Raw genomic sequence first — 24,485 nt, 5'->3', positions numbered from 1 at the left:
TCCGCTCAATCACCCCGACAAAGGAGAAAGTGCTGGCATGGTCTCAAAGAGTGACGCAGTACTTCATCCCGTGGAGATCTACTTCAAACGGTCCGGCAACGTCCAAAACCATCATATCAAGTGGTTTATCGCGGACTATTTGTGATTCAACTCCAAGCGATTTCCGGTTTGTGCTTTTGTAGATAGTGCAGCGGTTGCAGAAGAACTCTGACCATTTAAACTTGGCTTCAGGGTAGTTTATCCTCAAATGGCGCTTAACAATCTCATCCAAAGCATGGCCAAGGCGTAAGTGCCATTTATAAGGATCAAAAGATGGCAATTGAGAGACTTTATTGACATGAGAGCGATTCTTGGTTGTTTCTAGGGACCAACAATAGTTGTGGAATATTGTTGTGTAACAATTATCACAAGGATTGAGTAAGGTCGCATCGGTCCCCTCATACTGCAATTTCCAACCCGCTGCAATCAACCGGCCTGTTGACAAGATGATTCCATCCACGCCTGGTACAAAGTAGACTTCATCAATCACCATTTTTTGGTCGGCGTTGGGATTGTCACTCTTCCAACGTCGGTCACGGTAACCTTGCAGTTGGTTACGGCGAGATAGAACGTACGTGGGGCCGTCAGCTTGCGGATCGGTTCAAAGAAAGAGGAGTCGCCACTCACATGCGCAGATGCACCGGAGTCAAGGAGAACACCTTTGGTTACACCGGGGAAGTTCACTTTTTGCACATGATTTTCGGATCGTTGGGGGGGAATGTACTTCAAATCTTTTGACTCAAAATCCAGAGGGGGCGGACTGATTTTCTTCATGGATACCGCTTGCCAATATTCTGAGCAATCCGCAAACCAGTGGCCATCTTCCAAGCAATATGCACATTCAGTTCCGTATTGCCTGGTCTGCGATTTGGTCTGACCTTTCCCTTTGTAATACTCGGCTCTTTCACCGGCAAATTGTGGATGATTGAGCTTTGACGACTTATCAGTGGGGGCACGGCGTTGAGGTGTGACATACAGTCGATTCCCTATTATCCCATATACTCATTAACCCATGGGAAAATTGGTCCACCAATTTGGTAGGCGGGGAAAACAGTTCTTAACCCATAAGTCCCTATAGCCCCGTAACCCATACCAATTTTGAAAAAAAAAAAACGGATGTTCATGGGTTAATAGGGAACTTTTCCCAGGCTTACTTTGACATTTTGACCCCGAGAATGATGAGCTTTTTCAATTATCCGGATGTTCATGGGTTAATAGGGAACTTTTCCCAGGCTTACTTTGACATTTTGACCCCGAGAATGATGAGCTTTTTCAATTATCCATCTGCTACTGTTGAGTTGTACTGTCGGATTTTGTGAAATCCGACAGTACGACTGTGCTACTGTTGAGCTGTACTGTTGGATTTCGTGCAACAGTAGCTGTACAAGCGCTGGGGGCGCTTGGGAGCGCTCGCAGAGCTCTTACTGTCGGATTGCGCGAAATCCAACAGTATGAGCTCTGCAAGCGCTGGGGGGCGCTCGGCCCGCGCGCACAATCGCGGGTACCCATCTTTCTGCCTGGCCTACTCAATAGGTTCCCTTAATGAGGCGGGTATTGGGAGGTGCCTGCCGCCTATCAGGCCAGACACCCACACCCGCCAAACTTCAACACCACTCCAAATTATCATAGAAATTAGCACCGCTAATGTAATTTAGCGTAATAGTTGGGGTGTCGGTAATAAATCATGCTTTCAAGCCTTAAAAAGACTTCAGCTAGAGAATCTCAATGAATATGTTGGGGGGAACCCAGCTCCGCTTGGCGGGTACACTTCAGCCATATATAATGGTGTCTTATCAGCAGTAAGCTCAAAAAAAAGGAAAAAGTCTCTCTTATCCCATGTATATTATGGTTTAAGAGAGACAGAAGCCTCATTAACCCATGGAATTCATGGGTTAATAGGGTGTTGTCATTAACCCATGTAATTATGGGTCAATAGAGACTTTCACTCTTCACCCATGATCCTGTTAACCCATAGCAAAATGGGTCCACCAAGGGGTATGGGTTAATAGGGAGTCGACTGTATTTCCCTTTGGCTTGGTTGAAAGCATGAATACAATCAAGGTCCATCGCCATGTTATCGACTCCCTTTTTACTGACTTTCCCGGTGGCAGCTTGAATGACTGCAGCAACATTGGCAAAAAACGGGTCCTTTTTTTGTTCAGGTTCTGATTGACCGAGAATTCAAACTTTGTCAATTCCGTACCAGTGACCAGTTTGAATTTCATCTGGAGAAGAATCCCAACCGCCTTGTTGAGAGTGAGTTTTGAATGCTCGAGTTCACTCATGCACTTAGCCCACGCTGACATCGTCACCTCATTTGCTATGCTAGTGTTGTTTGCTAGTTCCATCAAGTTTGTCATCAAATCAATCTTATGACGCCAATCAGATCTCTGGCACTTGAGTTTTAACGCCTTGAAGATGGATTTGGTGGTTTTATGGCCGGCAGCTTTGATGATCCCGAGCAGCAACTTGTCAATTGTATTCTTCATCAGGCTAGCAATCACGTGATTGTATTCAGTTGCTAGGTCAGTGAAACTGTTTGTCTTCACAATCATGGGCTCAGTAACGGAGAACACATACTGAAGTGTTGCTTCAATTGATTCTTCCCACTGCGCATAGTTTGCCGAATTGAAAGACAGAACGACATGATCGGGATTCACCTCTCGATGCAACTTGAGTGGCGACTTTTGTGAGAATAGCAAGACTTTAAGGTTTGATTTCATCTCGTCAGCTCATGGTGATCTTCATGAGAATAGAGAGTAAAGAAAGAAAACAAGTGACAATTGTGTACCTTTAAGGGCAGTGGTAGGCAAGTAAAATAGTGCTCTGAATGATACAAGAGTGTATGAGAAAAAGAAGATAGAGAAAAAGGAAAGGTTCTGAGAATGACGCGAGTGCGGTACGATGTCGTCGCAAGCTGCCGATGATAACGAAATAGAAAACGAGATTTGAGATGATGGGAGTTTTGCGCGTTGGTTTGAGTTTGATTGATCTGTGCGCAATGGAGACGATGATGGGAATGGTTGAGCTGGTGTGTGGCGAATGAGAAGTGGACAAGAGCTGAGGAAAGAGAAGTGTAGAGACGAGAGTCAGGTTATTTATACCCAAAGTTTCTGTTCTAATGTGGCTTCTGTGAGTACGCACATGTTGTTGTTGGCCTGGTTAAGTCACAGGGTCCGAAGTTTACTCTACAAGACGGTTGGAACGCCCGGTTGCTGGCTGAGCTGGTTTAGGTCAAGGAGCAGGGTTCTGTCGACCTGACACTCCTGATTGGTTTCTCGGTCCATGTTTTCTTTGCCTAAGTGGGACGGTATGACAGGGACTGGTTAGTTCTTTTTGGTACTTCGACCGGTCTGGTTGCTTTACAAAGCTAAGGGTCAGTTTGTACTTACGATTGAGAGAGTGGCTGGGCGATGTGGAAGCAAAGAGCTTTGATTGGCCAGCCTTTGAGTTGAGGAGCTCGGGTGTAGTGTCCGGGCCTTTCGGGCCGAGGCCCGAATCCTGACAACTTTAGAAAACTACCAAGTATGAGCTCTTGGCGATGTTCTTGGGCTCGGACAGCGGCAGACACCGGATCGTATACATGGGGTGGAGCCGCTTTCAGACAATTCAGCTTGGCCGTCTGGCGTTGGAGGTTGGCAAGCGCATCGTTTGGGTTGGCAGCCATTTTGGTCGGGATGGGGGGATGGATGTGGGGTTGGGGGTAACGTTCCTGTAAGATTTTTTCAATTTCCTCTTCTGAGATTCCTTCGTCCCTTAAACAGATTCGATCTATTTCTATATCCTGTTGTAACCTGTTCATCTACCGACCTCCCGTAGATTTGGATCCTATCCTTAGACAAGGATCTATTTCTATATCCTGTTGTAACCTGTTCATCTACCGACCTCCCGTAGATTTGGATCCTATCCTTAGACAAGCGTGGCCTGGAAACGGAGCCGGCTTATAACCTATAAAAGGCTTGGAAACTGCATGGTACAGTCCGGCGGCGGTCAGCTCCCCACGCGTCGATCCCGGTATCCAATCTCGGTGAGGAAAGAGAGAGGATACCGGGCATGCAAGAGCTTGACAGGACCCTGGAAACCCCCTATAAATGGGGGTAATGTAAAATCCAGAATTTTGCCAAAATTCATACATTTTTTGACTTGATCCATACACGTTTCATGCCTACACTCAGGGGATTTTCCAGTTTTTCATACATTTTTAATGCCTACCATTGCTGCCAAGGGGGGGGGGGGGGGGGTGGCAGAAGAATAAAATCTTGCTTCAATTTTGCAAAATTTCCACTTTTCTTGTCCTCTATGCAGAAAGAAAACAATAGGAGGTTTCAATTGTGGGCTCAAGAATGCCTTCTGGTGATTTTCAGCTTAAGTTTTGAGAAGTATTGAGGGAAATAAAATTGGTAAAATTGACTTTTGATGCCCTATGCCAATGGTATAGGCCCTAAGACAAGGGGGGCTGCTGAGGGGGAAGGGGCTTTTCTGTTGCACTCTCCGGAATTTCATACATCTTAGTTACTACCCTCCCTTGCCCAGGAAAAAATTCATACACTTGAAGTGCTTACCATTGAGGCCAAAAAAGCCCATTCATACCATTTTTGTGCCTACCATTTTGGCTTTTTGCCAAAAAATTCATACATTTTCATTACCCCCATTTATAGGGGGTTTCCAGGGTCCTAGCTTGACTGTACGTGCCCGGCAGTGACAGGGTTAGGGCTCGGACCTGTCACTGACGGAAGCTAAAACATCGATGTACACATGATCGAAGTACATAGATAACCACCAAAGTTTGCCATTGTGCATCCTGAACTCTAACACCCCGGTGAAGGAGCGTTTGTCAGCCCGCCAAAGGACTCGCAGGCTGTCCTAAGCATGTGGACAACACGTGAGAGACCCGGTGCCACGGCCAGAGAGTCATGCTGCGCCCTCTCCCCTGCCGCCTCTGCATGCCAGGGAGCATCCCCCTCAGGGCCCCATTGCGCGCAGCCTGCCCATACACGCCCGTCCTCGCCGCCCAGTCGTGGGGCCGTACACCGGGCCATGTCGCGCGGCCTCGCCGGCGTGCCGAGAGGGCGCGGGCGGGCCGGGACCGCCCGCCCGCCGGGCTCTGTCCAGGACGCGGCTCGGGCAGGAGGCTCCACATGAAGGGTGCGCATGTGGGATACTATATTCAGCAGAGAGACATGTAGCTTTTGGGGGGGTAGTCGGGCATACTAGATATGGGTTAAAAACGGGTACAACAACACGGGGGACGGCCGGCTGCCGGTGCAGAGGTGCAGAGATCAAGGGGAGCATGGCCGGTCTGATGTGCATGCAAAGGGAGGGGTGTTTTGTGGTAAGCCGACGGGGCCGGGTCGGAAGCCGGGGGGGGGGGGGGGGGGGGGCGCTCAGGCGGCGTCGAGCATAAGCGCATCGGAGTCTGCCGGCGCTGGGGGCGGAGGAAGAGAGGAGAGGGGAAGGAGGGCGTCAGCGGCGGCGGCGAGGGCGGCCAAGGCGTGGAGGATGTCGGCGGCGACGGCGAGGAAGTGGGGCCCGGCGGCGAGCAGGGCGCGGGCCTCCTTCTCGACGAAGCCCAGCGGGAGCCGCTCGCGCGGATCTCCGGCGGGTGGCGGGGCGTCGTCCGAGGCGGGGAGGAGGCCGGCGACGAGCTGGACGAGCTGGACCAGATGGGCTGAAAGGGTCGACGGGGGGGCCAGGTCGACGAGGGCGTCGATGCGGCGCCAGCCGGCGCCCGGGGCCCGCGCCGGCTCGGCTTCTCCCGTCGTCGTCGTCGTCGTCGCCGAGGGCGAGTCGAGGGCCTTGGCGCGGTCGGCCAGGGCGTCGACGAGCGCCGAGAGCAGGTTGCGGAGGACGAGCAGCGCGACGAAGCCGATCCCCGTCGCGCCCCCGCCGCCGGCGCCAGGCAGCGCATGGTCGGGCAGATATGCGCCCGCGTTCGGCGGCTCCCAGCGCTCGTGCACGTAGCTCTGCAGCGGCAGCCCCTCGCCCTCCTCCTTCCCCCGCCCCCGCCCATCCCCCTCCGGCCCGCCCACGTACTGGATGTGGGTCCGGATATGCAGCAGCAGCGTCGCCCGGCTCCCGCTCTGGTACCCACACCCCCGCCAATGACAGATGCTGGCCCGCGCGACAACGTGCGTCTTCTCGATGTGCCGGTACAGCACACTCGGCCCGCCCCGCCCGATCGCCTCGCTCTCCTCCTCGCTCGCGTTCTTCCCACACTCTTTCCACTGACACTGCCATATCTTCGTCTCTACATCCCCCCCAAACAAAATATAAGTCAAAGGCGCGAAAATGGGGGGGAGAAGAGGGCGTACGTTTTTTGGGCCGGACGCGCATGCCGGAGATGACGAATTTCTTCTCTCCGGACTTGTGTTCAGTGACGGAGGGGAGCGCGTTGGGGAAGACGTCGGAGGTGAGCTTGATGGCCTCGGCGGGGGCGATCATCTGGATGCCGGGGCCGAAGTGGGAGGGGTTCTGGAAGAGTTCGAACTGGGTCTTGTAGGCGAGCCAGAGCGTGACCTGCTGGACTTCCCCGCCGGGGTAGGCCTCGAAGACGCGCGACATCCATTGGCGTGCCCGGTTGGGTTCGGAGAGGTTGACGATGTCTTTGAGCTGGGTTTCGGGCAGCAGGATCTGGTGGACTTCGGACATCGTCAGCGTCTGAGGGGCCGTCCTGGTCCCGGGACTCTTGTTGAGAGTGCTGGTCGTCGGGTTGGTGCCGTAGACGGACAGGACGACGTCTTCGGGGATCGGCTCGGGACAGGGCGGGCGGAGGAAGTACCATTGCTTGGAGGGGACGGGCACGAGCTCGGCGGGGAGGCGTTCGAGGCGACTGTTGTGGTGGACATGGACGAGCAGGAGCTTGAGGATGGCGGCGATGTGGGGGTGGAGAAGGACGATGGCCAGCCCGGTCTCGCCCGCCGACGTGAGTGTGTAGAGGTAGTCCAGCACGCCCATCAGCATTTCCACGTCCGGGAGGGCCAGCAGGACGAGGGCGCGCTCCAGGGCGGCTGGCCAGGGCCTCGGCGCCCCTTCATCCGCCTCGTCGCCTGGGGCGGGGCGGAAGAGCTCCGCCGTCAAGGCCGCCTGGTTCGCGGCGAGGGAGCCGAGCGCGGTGAAGCAGCGGTAGGCGGCCAGAACGAGGGCGCGGTCGGAGGACTGGGTGAGGCGGTCGAGAGACGCGAGCAGCTCGGCGGGCCACTCGGCCGACGCAGAGGAGCTCTCCCGAGACGGGGTGCTCTCCGGGAGTTGGTTGTGGAGGTTCTGGGAGGGGTGGGGCGTGGTGGGGCGGAGGGCCTGGTCGAGGCGGACGAGGTTGTGTGCGGCGAGACTGTCGAGGATGTCGAGGAGGAGGCCGACGAACTCGTGGTCGGAGTCGGCCTGTGCGGTCCGGAGGCCGCGGAGGACGAGCGGGAGCAGGCGGGGATGGTTGGGCACGAGGGCTGCAAGGGTGGCGTCGATGGCGAGCAGGTTGCGGAGGACGAGGGCGGCCTCGAGGGCCCGTCTGCGGCCGGCGCGCCCCGCGGGGTCGGCGAAGAGGCCCGGGGAGCGGTAGGGCTCGGCCAGGTCGAGCAGGGCGTCGATCAGCCCGGGGAAGCGGGCCAGCGCGAGCAGCTCGGGCTCGTAGAACGAGGCGGCCAGCAGGACCTCGAGGGCCCAGTCGGTGTCCTCGGCGATCGTCGATTTCAGCGAGAGCAGCACCCGGTTCTGGGGCCCCGGCTGGTCGAGATAGTGCGCCTGTCCGTCGAGGACCAGGCTCAGTCGCTGGAATGCGGTCAGGGGTGGCTGTTGCTGCTGCTTGGGTGGGGAGCGGTGGAGGGCAGGCTCTGTGCGTGGGATGGTTTTTGAGGGTGTTGCTGGCTGTGGCTGTGGCTGTGGCTGTGGTGGTTGTTGGTGGGTGTTTCGTGCTGAGCGTCTGCTGGGTCTGCTGCTCCTCGCCGGCTGCTGCTGGGCGGGGGTGGGCTGGGTGGAGGCCATCGCTGGATGTGGTTGGTTCCCACTTGATTATTTTTTTATTTTTTTATTTTTTTGCGCGCCTGAGACGTGGCTGGACTGGATTATGTAAGCAGATCGACACACTGAATAACTGCGAAACAAAACGAACCCAGATGCATACAAAGAGCAACCAAAATATGCGAGCTACATAAGATAAAAGGCGGCTGCTTCTGAACCCCAGCTGATGAGGCTTCCATCTCCCCAACCTTTCAAGACGTTCAACTGGCCTACTCCCACTCGCACATATTTAATATACATACCCTGTTACCTATCACGAAAGGCCCTCTGCTTCTTGAATTGATTCCATACTATCCATCCATCATCATGCCAGCCACACGAGACTCCACGCCATGCCACCCTCAAGACCCAGCAACTATGTACCGCAGCAAGAAGCGGAACAGCCCCCCATCTCCCTCACTGTCTGCTCACGAGGATGGATGCTGGCACATCGCGTGAGCGAGCCGCACCAGTTGCTCGCAAAGTGGAAACTCGCTCATCGAGTCCCGTGCACCATGCACAAGCTCAACATCTCCTCCGCTTCCACGGCTCCTGGAACCGCAGCCCAAGATTGGGACGGCCTCTTCTAGCGCTTCTTGTAAGAGACACTCCACGCGAGACGACCGCAGATCTTTCTCCCTTTCTCTCTCTGATTCCTCGACATCATTTCTTGCGTTGTCTCTGACACTCGCCCAGCCACTTCCAAGAGCGGAAGAGCCAGGGAGGATCGGTAAGGGCGCGCGGCACGGGCATTTATCATGCAGGGAGCCCTGGCTGAACGGGTCCAGGGGGAAATGAAGGGCAAGAACAGCTGCAAGAGCCGGAGACCGACGTGACAGACCCGCCCAGCTCTCGGGGGAAGAGCAGGCGAGGGTCTTTGCTCCTTCCTAGGATCCCGGAGCTCGATGAGGCTCTCAGCTTGCATCGGTCGCAGGAAGACAATATCTGCTTTCCATCCTCAACCACCTGTCTCGTCCCTTCGGTGGCGATCAACTCTTGGAGGAGGCGCATCGCACACGAGCGTCTCACTCTCACCAAGCCTTCTTCTTTTTTCTGAACACTGTATCGTTCACACTCAACCACCAAGTCCAACCATCCCCTCCCACAGTTCGTCCAGCTCCAGACAGATCCTGCGTGTTTCAAACGCAAGAAATCTTTGCAGGAAGAGATTCTGCCTGTCCCGTCCTTCGTCTTGCACCTTTGCCGCCCTGTAACCTGCGCACTTCCGGTCTGTGCCAACCATCCATCCGTTTTTTGCTTTGATTTCGTGATGTAGAATGACCCTGGTAGAGCTTGAGTGGCAAACCATCCAGAAATTACTAAGCAAGAGCTTAGCTAGTATGGAGTGCATGATAGACCACATGTGTCAACTGTTGGGGGACAGCCCTGTCGAACAAGTGCGTCTTGCGCTCATGAATCGACATGTTATGAAGAAGAGATTCTTGATTAGATCTGGCATTTATTTCTATTTCATGGCAGGCAATCACCCCTCCATGAATCCGGCCATGGCATCTGCTATCAAATATTATAGATCCAGCAGGAAGGTTGTGGGCTTTAACACCCCCAAATCAAATCCAGTATACCTGGCCACACTTGGTAAACTAACTGCTCTTGTCCAAGCAGTTTTCCGACGGAGTGTGTACAACAAGTTCCAAGCCAGGCCCACCCATTGCGGAACTTGTTGCACAAACTCAGTCTGAAAACTGCTTAGGAAAGACTGTCCAAGCAGCCAATTTCTGCACTGCCAGAGGTGCAAATTGGGGTACCCAAACCTCCCATCTCCTCATATGTAACAAACAAAGACCAGTAGCATGTACAAGTAACCCTATTGGAGGTCAATCCACCAGTAAAGGGTTCTGCTGCCCTGCAGTGGGGTGAAATATCCTGGCCCTGGGCCCTGTATCCAAGACTTCCTTCATTCACCCCCACATTGACTATAAAATGCTCAACATCTTTGGTTCCAAAAGGAAGCCATGGGTTTGTCTACTGTAGCTCCATAACTGAGTAAAGCTTTGGGAGCTGAGGAGCCCTCAGGTGAGGATGCTGGCATGCATGCTCAGGCTGACTAGACTCAGCTGGTGGTCCAGCCCACTCAGTCAGCCCATCTGGAGAGCATAAAGGTGCCTGCTTCTGGAGACAAAAACTAACACAATCCCTCCCCACTTGTCAGAATGAACTCAAAATACTTAGTCAACATCCTCACAAAACTTGCTACGTACTTGACCCAATCACTTGGACTATATACCCTTTTGATTAGTATTATGATCCAAGCCGTCTCCATTTGTCTGTTGTCTGCACACGCTTCCCGGAAAATCTTCTTGGCTGTCTTAGCCTCTAGGAAGTTCTTCCCGTAGACCCTTGTGGTCCCTACCTGTAGGTAGGTTTTCACCAGGGTCAGTGTTTGGGTCTCGGCGGAGAGCTTTGAGTTCACCTGGATGTCTTGGCCTCTGGAGTGCCTTGACCCAGTAGGGTGGAGCCTCTTGGCAAGTCCCAGTGGATCAAAGACTCTCCTCCTGAAGCAGAGAGGAAAGCATAGGAGAGGCTGCCATGGCAGGTGTGGAGAAGGGGTTTGGGTTACACCCCTCTACCCCGACCTGCGCGTTGCCGTCATCCCACCCCCTGGGGTGAGTAGGGTGGGTGGGAGGACTGAAAAAAAACTTAGGCAATGAGCCGGGGAGAGACTACAAAGAGTGAGCGGGATGAGTGGTGTTGTGGGACAAGAGGAACTCCAAGCTATACTTGTGGAAAGGTATGCAATGAGAGAGCACAAGCCCTGTCTCAAACCTAATTGCTTGTGAGCGTGCTCTGAACCTCTTGGCCCAGCCTGGGCTCCCTCACTTGCGTGCTTGGACCTGGGTGACCTCCCCCTGCGGATCTGGTCACCATCTATTATTTAAAGGGATCTTGTTCCTTCAATTGATTTCACACCATCTAACCATCATTGCTGGCCAATCAATAAGTCATTCCAAGCAGAGAATCAACACCATGTCCCCCTCCATGATGGAACAAGAAGGGGAAGGGCCAAGCCTGACCATCTGGCCAATCTTCTGCTTGTGATTATGGCTCTTCTGAGCTTATCAAGATGCTCAAGAAACACCATAACAATTCCCACTCACTCCTTGAGAAATTGAAGTGCGCCCAACCACATTTGACAACAAGCTCAAGATCTTCTCTTTTGACTGTTATTGAGAATCAGCCAAAGATCTGGGCCACCTCTCCCAGCTCCTTGTACAAGAGGAATCAGATGAGAACCAGATAGTTCAATCCCCAACCTGATTGTTTGTTTTCATATAGAGCCCCAATCATTTGTTTTTCATGTACAACATGATTTGTTTCTCTAATTTCTTTTGCTCTTTCTATTGCTTGTGCCATGTGCGGCACCACCAACAAAATTTCCAAGAACAAAGAGCTCTCACTTAGAAAGGGCTCAAGTTATGAGCATCTTTGGGAGCCCAAGCCAGGTGGTCTGCATGCAGGAGCCGCTAGAGCCAGAGACAGAAAAGACAAACAGTGGGGCTGGCAACCCCACCAACGTCAACCTCTTCTAACATTTGCACCATCCAAAAAAGAGCAGGCTCACATCCTCAGAGAGTCTTTTATGCTTTTGTGGATCCCAGAGCGTTATGAGGCTATCAACTCATGGTGGAGCCATGTCAAACAGTAGTGACTGATTCTCTTGCAGTTTTTTTTTTCAGGAAGAAATGTTTTCTTTTGCATCTTAATAAATTATCTTTCCTTCTTGTTTGTGGCTATCAGCTTGTGGAGGAGCCATGTTGCCAATAAGTTTCTTGCTTTCCTCAACCATTTTTTTCTTGGGAAGACAATCTGGTTATAATCTTTCCAATCTCAACCACTTATTCATTCCACCCCCAATTTCATTCAGACCCATTCCCCCACACAAATCCACTATCCTGTACCAAACACTCCTCTTCCTATTTCTTCTCCTGGAAATAAAAATGATACAGGCAGATAATGTGTTTTGAGACACAGGAACAACAAACATGCTTATGCTGAGTTTCTTATCCTTTATCCAAATCTGAACCACTTATCTGTCATTCCTATACACTTGGATCAATTCACCATACTATGATTCCTGTGCATTATCCTTTATTGGCTTATTTTATTTTTTATTGGTGATAACAATGCTTCAACCATTCCAATAAATGGATTTTATCAGCAATACCCAGGATTGGATTCCTCACCTGATACAAGATTTCATCAACTTTGTGTGTATTGGATTGGAGGGGTGATCCAATAAAAGCATTGTGACAGAGTATGAACCAAGTATTGGCCGTTTTCAAAATAACAGTTTGTCACCTGATAATAAGTGGTGCTCCGCCTCCTTTCTAGATAACTCTGGGTTTGTATGGTTATTGGTGCTGGGCCTCTGCAACGTTTGAAACTCTTCAGCGCTCCGCTATGAGCCTGATATTGTCCGTCTAGTCTACATAAGAATCAGCCGCTCTGCTCACACACAGCAAAACTCCGCAAGCAAATAAAGATGTTGGGTGGTAAAAACTCTCCGTGATGTAGCAATGCGCAAAAAGCTCTGCAAGCATGGTAGTCACTACAATAATTTGTAAGATGAGTAGTATGTAGAATAATCCTCCCTTAAGAAGTGATAGAAAAGCCCCCCAAAAGGTCCCTGTTCCTCCACTCCCTCCACCTGCATAACTCCGCTCCCAGCCAACATTGCCCATGTCCTTCCTTTCCCGCACTCGCCAAACTCACTTCCCAGCCTAGTACCTCTCCTACACCTGTTCTCCTGCACCCTCTGACTAGCCTCCAACCCCAGTCTCTACCTGGCATGTCCGCCCCAACGTCATTCGCTTCTGCTGGCCCAGTTCACCTGGTGGCGGTCTGCACTATTCAGACTTTCCGTGAGTCCGGCCAAAGTCCTGCTTTGGCCATTACACTAATTCCACGTGTCCAAAGTGTGGCTTGAACCCCGTTTCCCTCATCCCCGTGACAATTCCCCAGTTCTGCAGCTCCCCCGTTTGCCATCTTTTCACGTGCTTTATTAGCCGTACTTTCAAAGTTTTCCATCAGCCTACATATGAGACGCATAAGCACGCATGCTTATCATCTGTTTGGATATGTAGACTGAGCATTTTCTCAGCCGCTCCACTGCATTTCTGCATGTGCTGCAGTGAGCGGACATTCAACGCCGCTTGCCTATATGAATCACCACACCGTCCAATCCTAATCATTCTCAACAGGATCAGAACAGTAGACAAATCAAATCCATTCCAAAAATATCAGCTTGGATTTTTGGCCAATACTGAAAATACCATTCCTGGGATTGGAACAGTTTCATTTTTGGTGATAAAAAGAAAGCCAGGTAGATCTTGAGTGTAAAAGAATAGCCAGTATGTGGTGTATAAGTAAAACCAGATCCCCTTTTTTATCTTCCAGATAGTACCAATTCTGGTAGGAGACTCATCAGGAAAGCATGGCCTCCTCTTGAACAAGTAAAGTGAAATTTATGAGTGTAGTTAAAAAAGAAGAAAAAGATAGAAACAGGGATCACATTGATATGGGACAGGAAAAAAAGTTCTGATCTTGTCAAGGAGCGGAATAGTGGATTGGGTATCTTGTAGATGAGCGGTGAGGAGGAGCAGAGAAGCAGAGAAGCAGTTTGAGAATAGTGGCAAGTGGACTAAGGAAGTCCTGAGCATTGAGATCCCAATATTCAAGTTACGAAGTCAGCGGGATAAGAGAAGCAATGTGAAGGAGCAAGCTAACCAAGATTAGGTCAAATTCCAATGGGTTGCAGCGCAGGGTGAAGGCAAGCAGAGTGTGTGAGTTTCAACACTTTTTACTCTCAGTTGCATGTTTTTTGGACACATTTTTACACTTTCACACTTGTTGTAATATCATCACAAACAAAAGCTTATCTTGTGTGGCGCTGGAATTTTAGGTCCACCCAAGGAGCTGAGGAATGCTGCTTCATGTGGGGGAGCTGGTGAGGGCCATGGAAATGCAGGGGATGTTGAAGCCAAGTGCATAGTGTAAATGGTATGGAGGCTGTTGGAGTGTGTACCACTGCAAGAAAACAATGCTCAACTGTTCCCAGATGGCAACTGTGAATTATGAGAAATCTTGTGGTGTTACTCATGAGTCAAACCTGTGTAAAAGGTTTTATTGGCCAAGTTTCCATGCAAACACTGTGCACAATATTCAGTGACTGCAAAAAAAACTATTGTGTGCCTGGGTGGAACTACAATAGCAGTTTCTTACGCATCAACTGGCCATAGTTATGCAATTTTTCTTGTAGTGTACATGCAAGAAAAACTGGCTCAATTGATGGCAGTTGACATGAAAGATGCTCCTGTCTGATAGCATTTGTAGCATTGGTAGAGGATTCAACAGTTTTTTTGCACATTCACTGCACATTGAAACTTAGTGTTTTGCACTTGCATAACATGTACATAATTTTCAATGTGTTCAGAATCTTGAAAACACCCATATCAATGATCATGATGTGAAATTGGTTTATAAAGTTTATCCATAAACCTATCATAATTCTAATTTTATGGTTCTGATGTATGTTCCTGATGTCAACAGGGCTAATAGGTGGAATAGGGGGGGGGCTCATCCTGAAACACTCAACCCCTTGGAATCATGGATGGAGAAGGTCCACCTGAACAGCTGAGCAGCTGATCATCCGTGGATTTGGTGCGGTGAACCTTGAAGCTTCCGTGCAGGCTTTTTCCACTTCCAGTCCAACAGTATTTTCATCCTTGCAACTGCATGACTTTCCATTATGCGGGAAAACTTTAAAAGCAACAAAGAAAAAAAGCACAAAATCCAAGCTGTTGTGGAAACACAGGTTGGGGGCATTTGTGCCCAGTGTTTGCATGCTCTACATTAGTGCATTCACAGTTTCCAAGAAGGATGGCAGACAGTTGGTCACCGATTGCTGTTGACCCTCTTGAGTCCAGAAGTATCAAGAAATAACATCGATGCCGGAGGGATATCATATCTTGGCGTTACATAGATTAGATTTGATGCAGCACGAACAATAAGGAGCAAATCACGCCCGAACGTATGACCCCCTCCAAACATAGACCACTGTTTATTTAAACATGCACGTGATGTCTACAAGTTTTTGCCCGAGATTATTATTGACTTGCCTGAAAACAGACGCGTGCCCTGGATTCCACATCTGCTTCTCTCGGAATTCGGTAAAAGGAGGGATAGTTAATGCTGGCATCTTTCCATTCCGGACGTACCATTTCCCAGAGCAGCCAAGGTCCGGGTTCGTCCGCCTCGGTTATTGGAGTTGATTGAGGAGAGAGAGGATGAGAGACCTTGCATGGCGGGTCAAGATTCGAACCGCAGACGATCACCCTGGCCTTCGGACAAGGTGAGCAGGCAGAGGAAGTACTATATCCCCTCGATTACGGATTGCGTTTGTGAGCATTATCAAAGTCGGTTACTGTTTTCGGCCTCTGCGAGATCCCTGGGATTGTGAGTGGCGAATCCGAGTTTAGCTTGCGCGTATGGGCCCGGTTTGTCTCTCTCCACGCGGACCTTGCATAATCCGCCGGAGTATGAGTTATGCAAGGTTATCATCTAATTTGTGGTTGACCGTTGACATGGACGATGGGGATATCTGAGGCCATCGTATTCTTGAACGTCAGTGGGTCCCAGAAGTCAGTCTGAATCCTGATGAAAATCCTGTTGTACGACATCGCTTCCAGGTCGAAGACCAAGTTTCTGATCAGTTGAGGTTTGGAGGGGACCGAAGAGTTATTTGAGGGAAGGCGGATAACCAAGAATGGGCTGACGATCATCCGAAATGGTCTGACACCGTACTCGTTATCCCTGATGCCGACGATGATTAAGATATTGGAGAGCATGAGCTGACGCTGAGAGTCCGTGATGGCCGGCTACGGAATAGGTCGATCTCTCGATCAATGCGCTGTGCAGCCTTTCCGCCATCGTTTTCACTTTCGGGTCTGGAATTTCTGACGTTTGCGACTTGACCGGCAGAGAGTTTGAGCTGATGGTCTTGGCTGGAGCTGAGGGAAGCCGTCTGACTCGTGCTCCTAGCCGATGGTCTAATATCGGACATTGAGTGCAGGCCATCTTCGATGGCTTCCATACGACGGCGGCCGATCGAGGACGAAGATCAGAGATACCGGGGCGGGGAATCAGAGCGAGTCCGGCCGAAGGGTAAGTGCGGGTTCTTCTGGCGAAGTGCTGGGTCGGAGTGGGAGAGAAAGAGGGAAGCTGGAGGGAGAGATGCAAGTTCCTGAAAATACAACAGTGGACACACCATTGGCTTTTGGCGAGGACAGCCACTCAGGTGCGCGCCTCTTCAATCGGCCCATTCTTGAAAACATCGACGCGCTGCCCATCTTGGGCCTCACTCCATCACAGCTCTGGCTTCATCCGGCCAAAGATAGCTCGAAGCTGGTCACAATCGCAGCAGGGCAAAAAGCAGTGGGTATGTATCTACTTCACAACAACAAACAATCGAAAGACAAGGGATCAGGAAAGGAACCGCCCTGGACGCCGATGAATGGAGCCTCCACGGGCCACCACCAAGTCGATGTCGCACCGCCGGGATTCAAATGAGGCTCGGCAACTGCGTCGTGCCGGCTCGAGCCTTCAGCCTTGACATCATCAGTCCGGGAAAGTCCCAGTCGCCAGTCGCCACCCACGTCAATCGGAACTCCAAGCAAAAAGAAAAACAACCGACAATCAGCTGGAAGTCAAACTGGAAACGTGAAACAGAAAGCCGCGAAGATTGACCTACATGTCTCAATATCCAACGCCGATCCAGAACGATCGTAGCACGACCAAAAGATTGAAATGTGATTCCACAGAAGGAAATATCTTCGTTCTTCACCCATTCACGAGGACCGTCACTCTAAAGAGTCTGGTGAACATGTAGCACGTTCCCAGTCAATAGTGCGATCGCTCGATAGGATGATCTAGCTGGTGGTCCCCAGGAGGCAAGACCACACAACTCGGAATGCAGCCAGAGCCGCCTACAACAAGATCATATATACGTATTCTACTTACAACATAGCTGCCCTGCGCTATATGGATTCGTTCGGCTTTCGTTTACAAGGGCTTTATTATATGAATCGAGTAGTCATGCCTCCTATATTCGGCATATGATTGACTCGGAGTGCTACACCTGCACAAGCCAGAACGCTACAAAAGCTTGAAATAACTGGAATAGCCAAAATATCCAGGCTGATTGGAGATCGAAAAGACATAGCATTTTGATGATGTGCAGCATGTGCAATCGCCAAAAAGGCACTTCGTATAGGTAGTTCGTTTGATTGTTGGCATGTGCTCGTAAGAAATGCACTTCGTATAATTGTACGCTTTCGATGTGCAGTATGTCGGTTTGTAAGAAAGGTACTTTGTATCATTTATAAACTCTTTCGAGCATTTCGTATGGCGGAGATATGTATCCTGGTTTGTCTGGGGAAGCCTAGGCGTCCATCAGTTGGCCATGAAGCAAAACACACCAAGCTTCGGGACAGGCCAACCCCAATGAGACGGCCAAGGTACAACGGATGCAACCCGTCAGGCAGGAAGGGGCCTTTGGAAAGAGGAACGGAAGATGTCGCAAGCAAAACCGAGCCTCGAAACAGGGAAGTAGGAATGCTCATCTCCGCAGGAATCGAGCTGATATACCAGCACCTGACTTGAGAGATGAGAAAGAATGTCATAAGTGACGGTAGTTGCGGAGTGAGAGAGACGCAGGGAGTGGGGGTAGGTGAACCCGCGTCTGACTGAGCGCCACTTCTTTCATACTCTTGTTGCCTGTCCTTTTTGCACTCAGCTTCTAAATGGACGGCAGGGTCGATGTTGTTGGTCTCGGCGACCTCATCTCGGGATGACGGAAGGGGAGTGAACTCGGCCAGAGTAACAAGATCAAAATCCAGAAGAGGAAGATGCAGGAAGATAGATGAACGAGAAAAGAAATGAATCGAAGTGAAAAAGATAAGGGAAAGGAAAAAAAAAGGTAATGGTGTATAACTCGATAAACCGTGATGCTTCAAAAGAAACGTGAGCAAGAATAATTGGATAAAAACCATCCCTATCTTTGATGCTCTACATGAGTGCGTACGAGCTCGGGGCCGGTGAGTCCGGGGGACAGGCATCCCATCAGCTTCGGGTTGATGAGGTGGTTCATGGTGTGGATAAGGCCGTTCATCAGGTGGGTGAGCCTGTTCATCAGGTGGGTGAGCCTGTTCATCAGGTGGTTGAGCCTGTTCATCAAGAGGATGAGCCTGTTCAGAGAGTATGAATCCTTTGTCGGCAAAGGGTCCGGATGCCCAAGTATGATAGACTGGGAATTGGTCAAAGAAAATAGCCCAAGGGGGAGTCTAATCAGGACGGCGACAATATATGAGTCGGGTCACTGACTCTGCAAATTGCAGAGGCGGAAAGAAAGGTCTGGAGAGTCGCAAAGAAAGCAGAAAAAGAACGACGCTGAAGGTAAAGAGAATTGCAAGCGTTAAGGTCTTGGCGATGGAATGAAGAAGTGAGAGTCGGATGGATACCCCATCGTTGACGCTGTACTGCGAGATATTGCAAAAGGTCTGGAGAGTCGCGCGATTGAGGAAAGCAGAAGAAGAACGACGCTGAAGGTACAAAGAATCGCAAGACTTGGGTCTTGACAATAGAATGAAGGAGTAAAAGTCCAATGGATACCCCATTGTTGTCGCTGTGCTACGAGATATTGCATAGCCTTGGACTCAAAGCCGGGACAGAACCTAGACAAGACTCCAAAAATTGGTTGGCCGTCTTCATCGAAGGTGACAAAAGTCAATACAGTCTACTTGGGCGTAGCCCAAATGAGCTCCCATGTCGAGTCAGCTGAGGATGAAGAGAAGGTCTGGAGAATCGGACGGATTGCAGAAGTCAATAAGCGAAATAGGACTCTCAGTCTCGATGGGGGAACAAAAAAGTGCAGACGGTTTTTGTGGATCGAAGGAAGTGGCAGCTGATGGGGAAAAAGGGAGAACTGGGCGGGCCTTTTAAGTCATTCCAGGCGCCCCAAAAAAACTTCTCTGGTCCCCACAACCACGACTGAGGCGACAACTTCGACGCTTTGTTTGCTTGGGGCAGACGAAAAAAGGGGTTGTTGTTTGGTTGCTGGTCGAGAGTGGTTTCTACTTGAGCCCTACAGTGTATAATAATGGTCCGCGAGACAAATGTTCCTTATTTCTACATTGTTTTTGAACTAGTCTCTACTGTAGCCTACACTGAAGCCCGGGCCCCTGGTACTCACGAAGGTTATGAGAGCCGCCTCTCTCTGCGGCCCTACGCTATTTGTACAGCCGATGGCTATAGATCATTCGACTCTCGACAAACAGCTTGCGAAGCAGCTTGTCTAATCATGCCCGCGATAAAGCAAAAAATTAGGGACTAATCAAAGATTGAGGGCATGGATCCCTCACATTTGGTGGTGTAATTGACTGTTTGTTTCGTCACCAGCCATCTACTGGCGATGCCCTGCCATCGTGGCATGATAGCTTATTAGGCGTCGGCTAGTCTTTGGACGCCTGGATTTAGCTAAGCTTAGAAGCAAAGCTAGAGGTATGTATCTACCCAGTATGGCTCATAATCCTCAGCCCACAAGAACATCGTCGACCCGATTCCATTCTTTACATCCAAACGTCTGGAAAAATTATGAACAGCTGGAGCATTCCAGAAAAAAGCTGCTCAGGCAGACCTTTTTTCTGTTTGTTTTGTTCGCTTTTACCGACGTGAGCTTCAGCACAGGAAATGGGCGAGTGTAAAAATTCGGCAGTTCGAACGTCTGGTTTAGTCAGCACTTCAGAAAACAATACGGTGAAGCTCCCGATAGCGGCCGCGCAAGCGGGCCTTGCGCTGCTGGGTAGCGAAGCGCAGCGGGTCGAGCTGAAGTGGTGTAATATTCAATCCAACTTTGAGAGAAAGTGATTCATTGCCTGAATCATAAGTCTCGGTCAATACTCTCGGGAACTTCTCATTGGGATTGATCCTTAGTTCAATCATTTCCTCGGGGGTTTTATTTTATTTTTTGAAGTAATACTGGAACAGTGTGTAAACTTAATTTTTATAGAAGTTTCCTACATTGTCGCGGCAGCAAGTGCCGTTTACTAGACCAAAAAAAGGATGTAAGAATTTTTTTTTTTGTTTTTGTCCAGACTAATGTTCAGAAAAATTGTGTTTTGATTGATAACTAATCGATGCAGGTTACAGGGGGTTTGTTTCTCTATGTGGGTGGTACAAGAGAGTGAGCCGAAAGCTTAGATAACTACTTTTTCTACTCTTCGCTCTACATCGAGCTTAACAAAGCCCGCGAGCACCGCGGAGCCGTAGGTGCAAGCGGGGCTTATGCCTAACAAGCAGAGCCTCGCGTGACAGGATCTCACTTGGAACCGTAGTTTTTTTTGCATCTTAGTTCTAAAATCAACACTCAGTTTCCACTAAATTCCAACCTACCTCCATGAAGCGCTGGCATCCTGGCTAGCTTTCTACCTCCTCACTTTTCTCTCCTCAATTTTTGTATGTACCCTGTAAAATTTTGAAATAAAGGCAATCATTTGGTCCGATTGAGCTTTAAGAGTTTTGTTTTTACGACAATTAAAAGCTCGCTCGAACCCCTGCCCATTAATAAAGAATGCCCTACTGATTTCATTAAAGTGAAACAGATCAAAGGAGATCGACAGCTAAGAGAGAAAAAAAAAACAATAATTAATTGTTCTATCTTCCGTGAAGTCGGGCAAAGCCGTCTTCGATTCACAACAATCCAACAAAGACCAAATCAACCCTCTCATCCAGCCCTCTCCGACTGCGAAGATGCCGCCACGAACGCGAAAGCGAACAAAGAAGGCTTCGAAGAAGATTAGCCTGACAAAGCATTTGCTTGAAATGGCCGACACTGACCTCCATGAAGCAATCATCAATGACTGCTTGCCGTGCTACCCCGAAAACGAGCCTCCCAAGACGGTTCAGGTCGAGGCCGTGAAGAGCCTGGTCAAACAACAACATACATTCGTTATGGCCGGGACCGGGTGTGGGAAATCACGCATTTCGGAAATGTATATTCACCTGTTTGCTAAGTCGAAGAAACCGGTCATCCTGGTTTTGAATCCCCTCGATGCTCTTGGCGATAATCAAGTCAAAGAGAAAATTGACCAGGGATACACGGCGATAAATTTGAAAAAACTCACCTTCAACAAAACTGTTGCAACGGAGATTCAACAAGGGAAATACAACTTTGTTTACTTGAGCCCTGAAATTTTCTTAAACAACGAAATGTTCACCAATGTTTATAATGATCCAAGATTTCAAAATCGACTTGCCTTGCTCGTGGTCGATGAAGCTCACATGATATACAGCTGGGGCTTGGTCAAAAACGGAGAAGCTAAAAAATCTTCTGCCCACAAACGTCATCAAGATCGAGCAGTCTTCCGGCCGTCGTATGGCGACTTGGGGCGTGCGTTACTAGCCACCGAAAACACACCAATTCTCTTCCTTTCGGCAACCTGTCGTCCACTAGCTGTTACCGAGATCCTCAAAAATCTTAAAATTCCAGAGGAAAGTGTCAATTTTGTTCGCGCTGAACTGACTCGGCCCGAAATTCGAATCTTCCGCTACCCAATGGAGTCTTCTCTCAAATCAGTCAACGATATTCTACCCATGTTTGGAAAAAAAGAAGACGTCAAAAGTAAGGAAGTTGTACCTACCTTAATTTATTCTGGAACACGAAACGCTACACTGCAAGTTATGAAAGTTGTAAACCAAGCGCATGGAACAACTGGCGGAGAATACAATCCTGAAAGCTCCTTGATTCGGAGATACCATGCTTGCACCGGTGACATGGACAAAGAAGATGTGATATCTGGCTATGAGCGAGGCGATTTTCCGTGTATATCGTGTACGATGGCCTTAGGACTGGGCCAGAACTGGAAGAGGGTTCGCCGGGTGATCCACATTGGCCGAGGTGATCCATCGTGTATCTGCCAGATGATTGGCCGCTGTGGTCGTGATGGGAGGGAAGGATTAGCTATATTGCTTGTGGAGCCGAAGCGCAAGTGGGGCTTGAACACTCCTGAAGCTATCCGTAAAGCCAACAAAGATGCCAACGACACCCGAATGGATGCTCTTGCAATAAATCCAGTTTGTCTACAAATAGTGTTCTCTGTAGATAATTTGTGAGTCTTGCTTGTGACAGTGTATCAATTTTTATATTGTTGAAAACGTACTTACTTATGTGGATTGAATTTTATTCAAGACACGGCTACATCTCAATGAACCATGATGACATTGGAGTTATACGTGAAGTGGAGCGTGAAAAAACGGAGAAGTTTCCCGTATGTCGATGCTCAAACTGCGCGCCGGAGGAGGCTGCCCATTTAAAGGCTCGACTGAGTGAAATGACTGAAAGTAACTTTGACGGCATTATGGATCAACCATCAAACGGAGAAATTCCAATGGAACAACCAAAGAAAAAAACAACTCGAGCAAATCCAGAGAAAAAGTACCCACCTAAACCAGTTATGTTCAAGTTCTCAAGCAGACTCGTTGATGACTTCGCTCAATTTTTCAAGAATAAATACGGAAAGCCGCGGTCTTTTCGTCCTCAACAGCTCATTGGACCAGTCGAAGGAGATGTGATTGCGTTGAATGTAGACAAGATTCATAATGCTGCTGACATTGCAAATTACATTGGCGGAGAAGCATTGGTTGGACAACTGGACATGCTGTATAAATCTATATTGAAATTTCAAGCCGAGAGCGACTGGCAAGATCATTTGAAAGAACTAGAGGATTACAGCATTCACATTGATAACGAGATGGAGAGGCTACAAAATCTGAAGAAGCAAATACCTGAAAGACGACCGGAAAGACAACCGGTACAACCAAATGAAATTGATAAAGAGATAGCCCCGCCAAACTCAGATGTGGCTGACCGGGAAGGATCAACCTCGAACGTGCGCCAAGCAAGCAAAAAAAGGCCAAGTGCGGAGCAGATTGCCAAGAATAAAATAGTTCGAGCTGAAAAAAAAAAAGAAAGGGAAGAAAAAGAAGCGAGGGATCGTGAGGCAAAGAAGAGGAAGTGGGAGGTCGACCGAGTTGTATTAGAAGAATTCAAGGAGGCTCACAAGAAATCAAAACCATGATCTTATTCAGTTTTAATTGTTGCCACCACCATCACTGTCGTCGCCATTGTCATCAGTTTCATCCCCATCCTTGCTATCCTCCTCACTGATAAGCTCATCATCAGTTACTTCAGGTTTGGTATCGCCAGCTGAGCTGACATCTGAATTAACATCTTGGGCCTGTTGATCCCTTGCGCTTGTACTGTTCCAGATATTCATCGGTGTTGGCCGGAGTTTGTTTAAACCATTACCTTTCTTCATAAACATTTTCTTCATTTTTTTTATTCCAACGGCGTAAAAGTCATCAACACCTTTTGGAATAAGCTCGCCCATCTTAAAAGTAGTATAGCAGATGTCGTTTTGTCGACACATCCGCATGCAGTTGTTGAGGGACTGCAAGTTGATCCGGTTGTGGTGTGATTGAAAAATCGTTTGCTTTCCGGAGTCCGTTGTTAAGTCGCGAATCAAGTTGTGAAGCTGAGAGCAAAATAAAGTAAGAATCAACATGCCATCGAAGAAGATGGAATGAGGAGAAAAATATGATCACCAAAGGGACATTAAGAGAATATACATCTTTAAGTCGATCAATGTTGGTGCCTCGACCGGCGTGGTTGAAAAAAAACTTCAGCAAGTAATTTTGCATTTCAAGATAGTGATCCTTCGCAACAAAGTGCTTTTGACGACCACTAGGCGCTATGAAAAGTGAGTGTCGAATCAACTGGCCAAGTCCCGGGGGTAAAACTTCATTGAGCAGTATTATCATCCGGGGGAGCTGGATTGAATATTGAGTTAGCTTTTTGACTCCCTGGGCAATGATAGCCCATCGTTTCCAAACATTCATCACCCAGCCAATATCACCAGATTTCATCGCAGCATTCCCCTCAACAATAGTTGCAAAGTCCCCTAGCCGCAGGATGAGATTCAAGAGCTTTGGAGAAGGGTGCAAGTTTGCCGCTTCTTTGGCCTCGGGCGAAAAGAATTGTTCGTAGGTTTCATCTATAATTTCTTTGATCTTCGCACTCGGGAGTTTGAGGAGATCTTCTGTAATGTTGTTGTGCTCGGTTCCCATAACAACCCTCAAGGAAGGTTTCAATATTAGTAAGTTCGAGTTGAATGGAAGGATAATGAAAGGATGAAGGGAACATACATGATACAATAAACTAAAGAAGCTCGATGGATCTTCTCGATGTTCTTTATCATCAGGGTATAATCTTTCTTGTCGGTCATCTTATTTGATGGAATACCTAGACTATCCAAGAACCTCCATGAGCCCGAGTCACGTGCATCAGAGGGATTGCCGATGTGTTTTGAATAGATTGCCTGGCTGAT

The 24,485-nt window shown here is 49.3% G+C and overlaps 3 protein-coding genes across 3 annotated transcripts; 1 reads left to right on the top strand and 2 right to left on the bottom strand.

Annotated features, from left to right (window-relative positions):
- Positions 1–5,423: 5,423 nt before the first annotated feature.
- On the bottom strand, positions 5,424–9,039 carry PtA15_3A332 (uncharacterized protein; the record flags this gene model as incomplete). Its single annotated transcript, XM_053167290.1, has 5 exons — positions 5,424–6,002; positions 6,131–6,173; positions 6,269–7,862; positions 8,588–8,802; positions 8,870–9,039. The coding sequence occupies 5 exons, from the start codon at positions 9,037–9,039 to the stop codon at positions 5,424–5,426; spliced, it is 2,601 nt and encodes an 866-aa protein (XP_053018521.1).
- Positions 9,040–15,602: 6,563 nt separating this feature from the next.
- PtA15_3A331 (uncharacterized protein) lies at positions 15,603–16,138 on the bottom strand (the record flags this gene model as incomplete). The annotated part of the gene is made up of 2 exons (XM_053167289.1): positions 15,603–15,923; positions 16,007–16,138. The coding sequence occupies 2 exons, from the start codon at positions 16,136–16,138 to the stop codon at positions 15,603–15,605; spliced, it is 453 nt and encodes a 150-aa protein (XP_053018520.1).
- A 140-nt stretch (positions 16,139–16,278) lies between these two features.
- On the top strand, positions 16,279–16,614 carry PtA15_3A330 (uncharacterized protein; the record flags this gene model as incomplete). The annotated part of the gene is made up of 1 exon (XM_053167288.1): positions 16,279–16,614. The coding sequence occupies one exon, from the start codon at positions 16,279–16,281 to the stop codon at positions 16,612–16,614; it is 336 nt and encodes a 111-aa protein (XP_053018519.1).
- Between the last annotated feature and the right edge of the window lie 7,871 nt (positions 16,615–24,485).

Source organism: Puccinia triticina, chromosome 3A (genome assembly GCF_026914185.1).
Source record: "Puccinia triticina chromosome 3A, complete sequence".
Taxonomy (NCBI): Eukaryota; Fungi; Basidiomycota; class Pucciniomycetes; order Pucciniales; family Pucciniaceae; genus Puccinia; species Puccinia triticina.
Note: the sequence above shows the minus strand (reverse complement) of the source record. Positions and strands in the feature narration are given on the sequence as shown.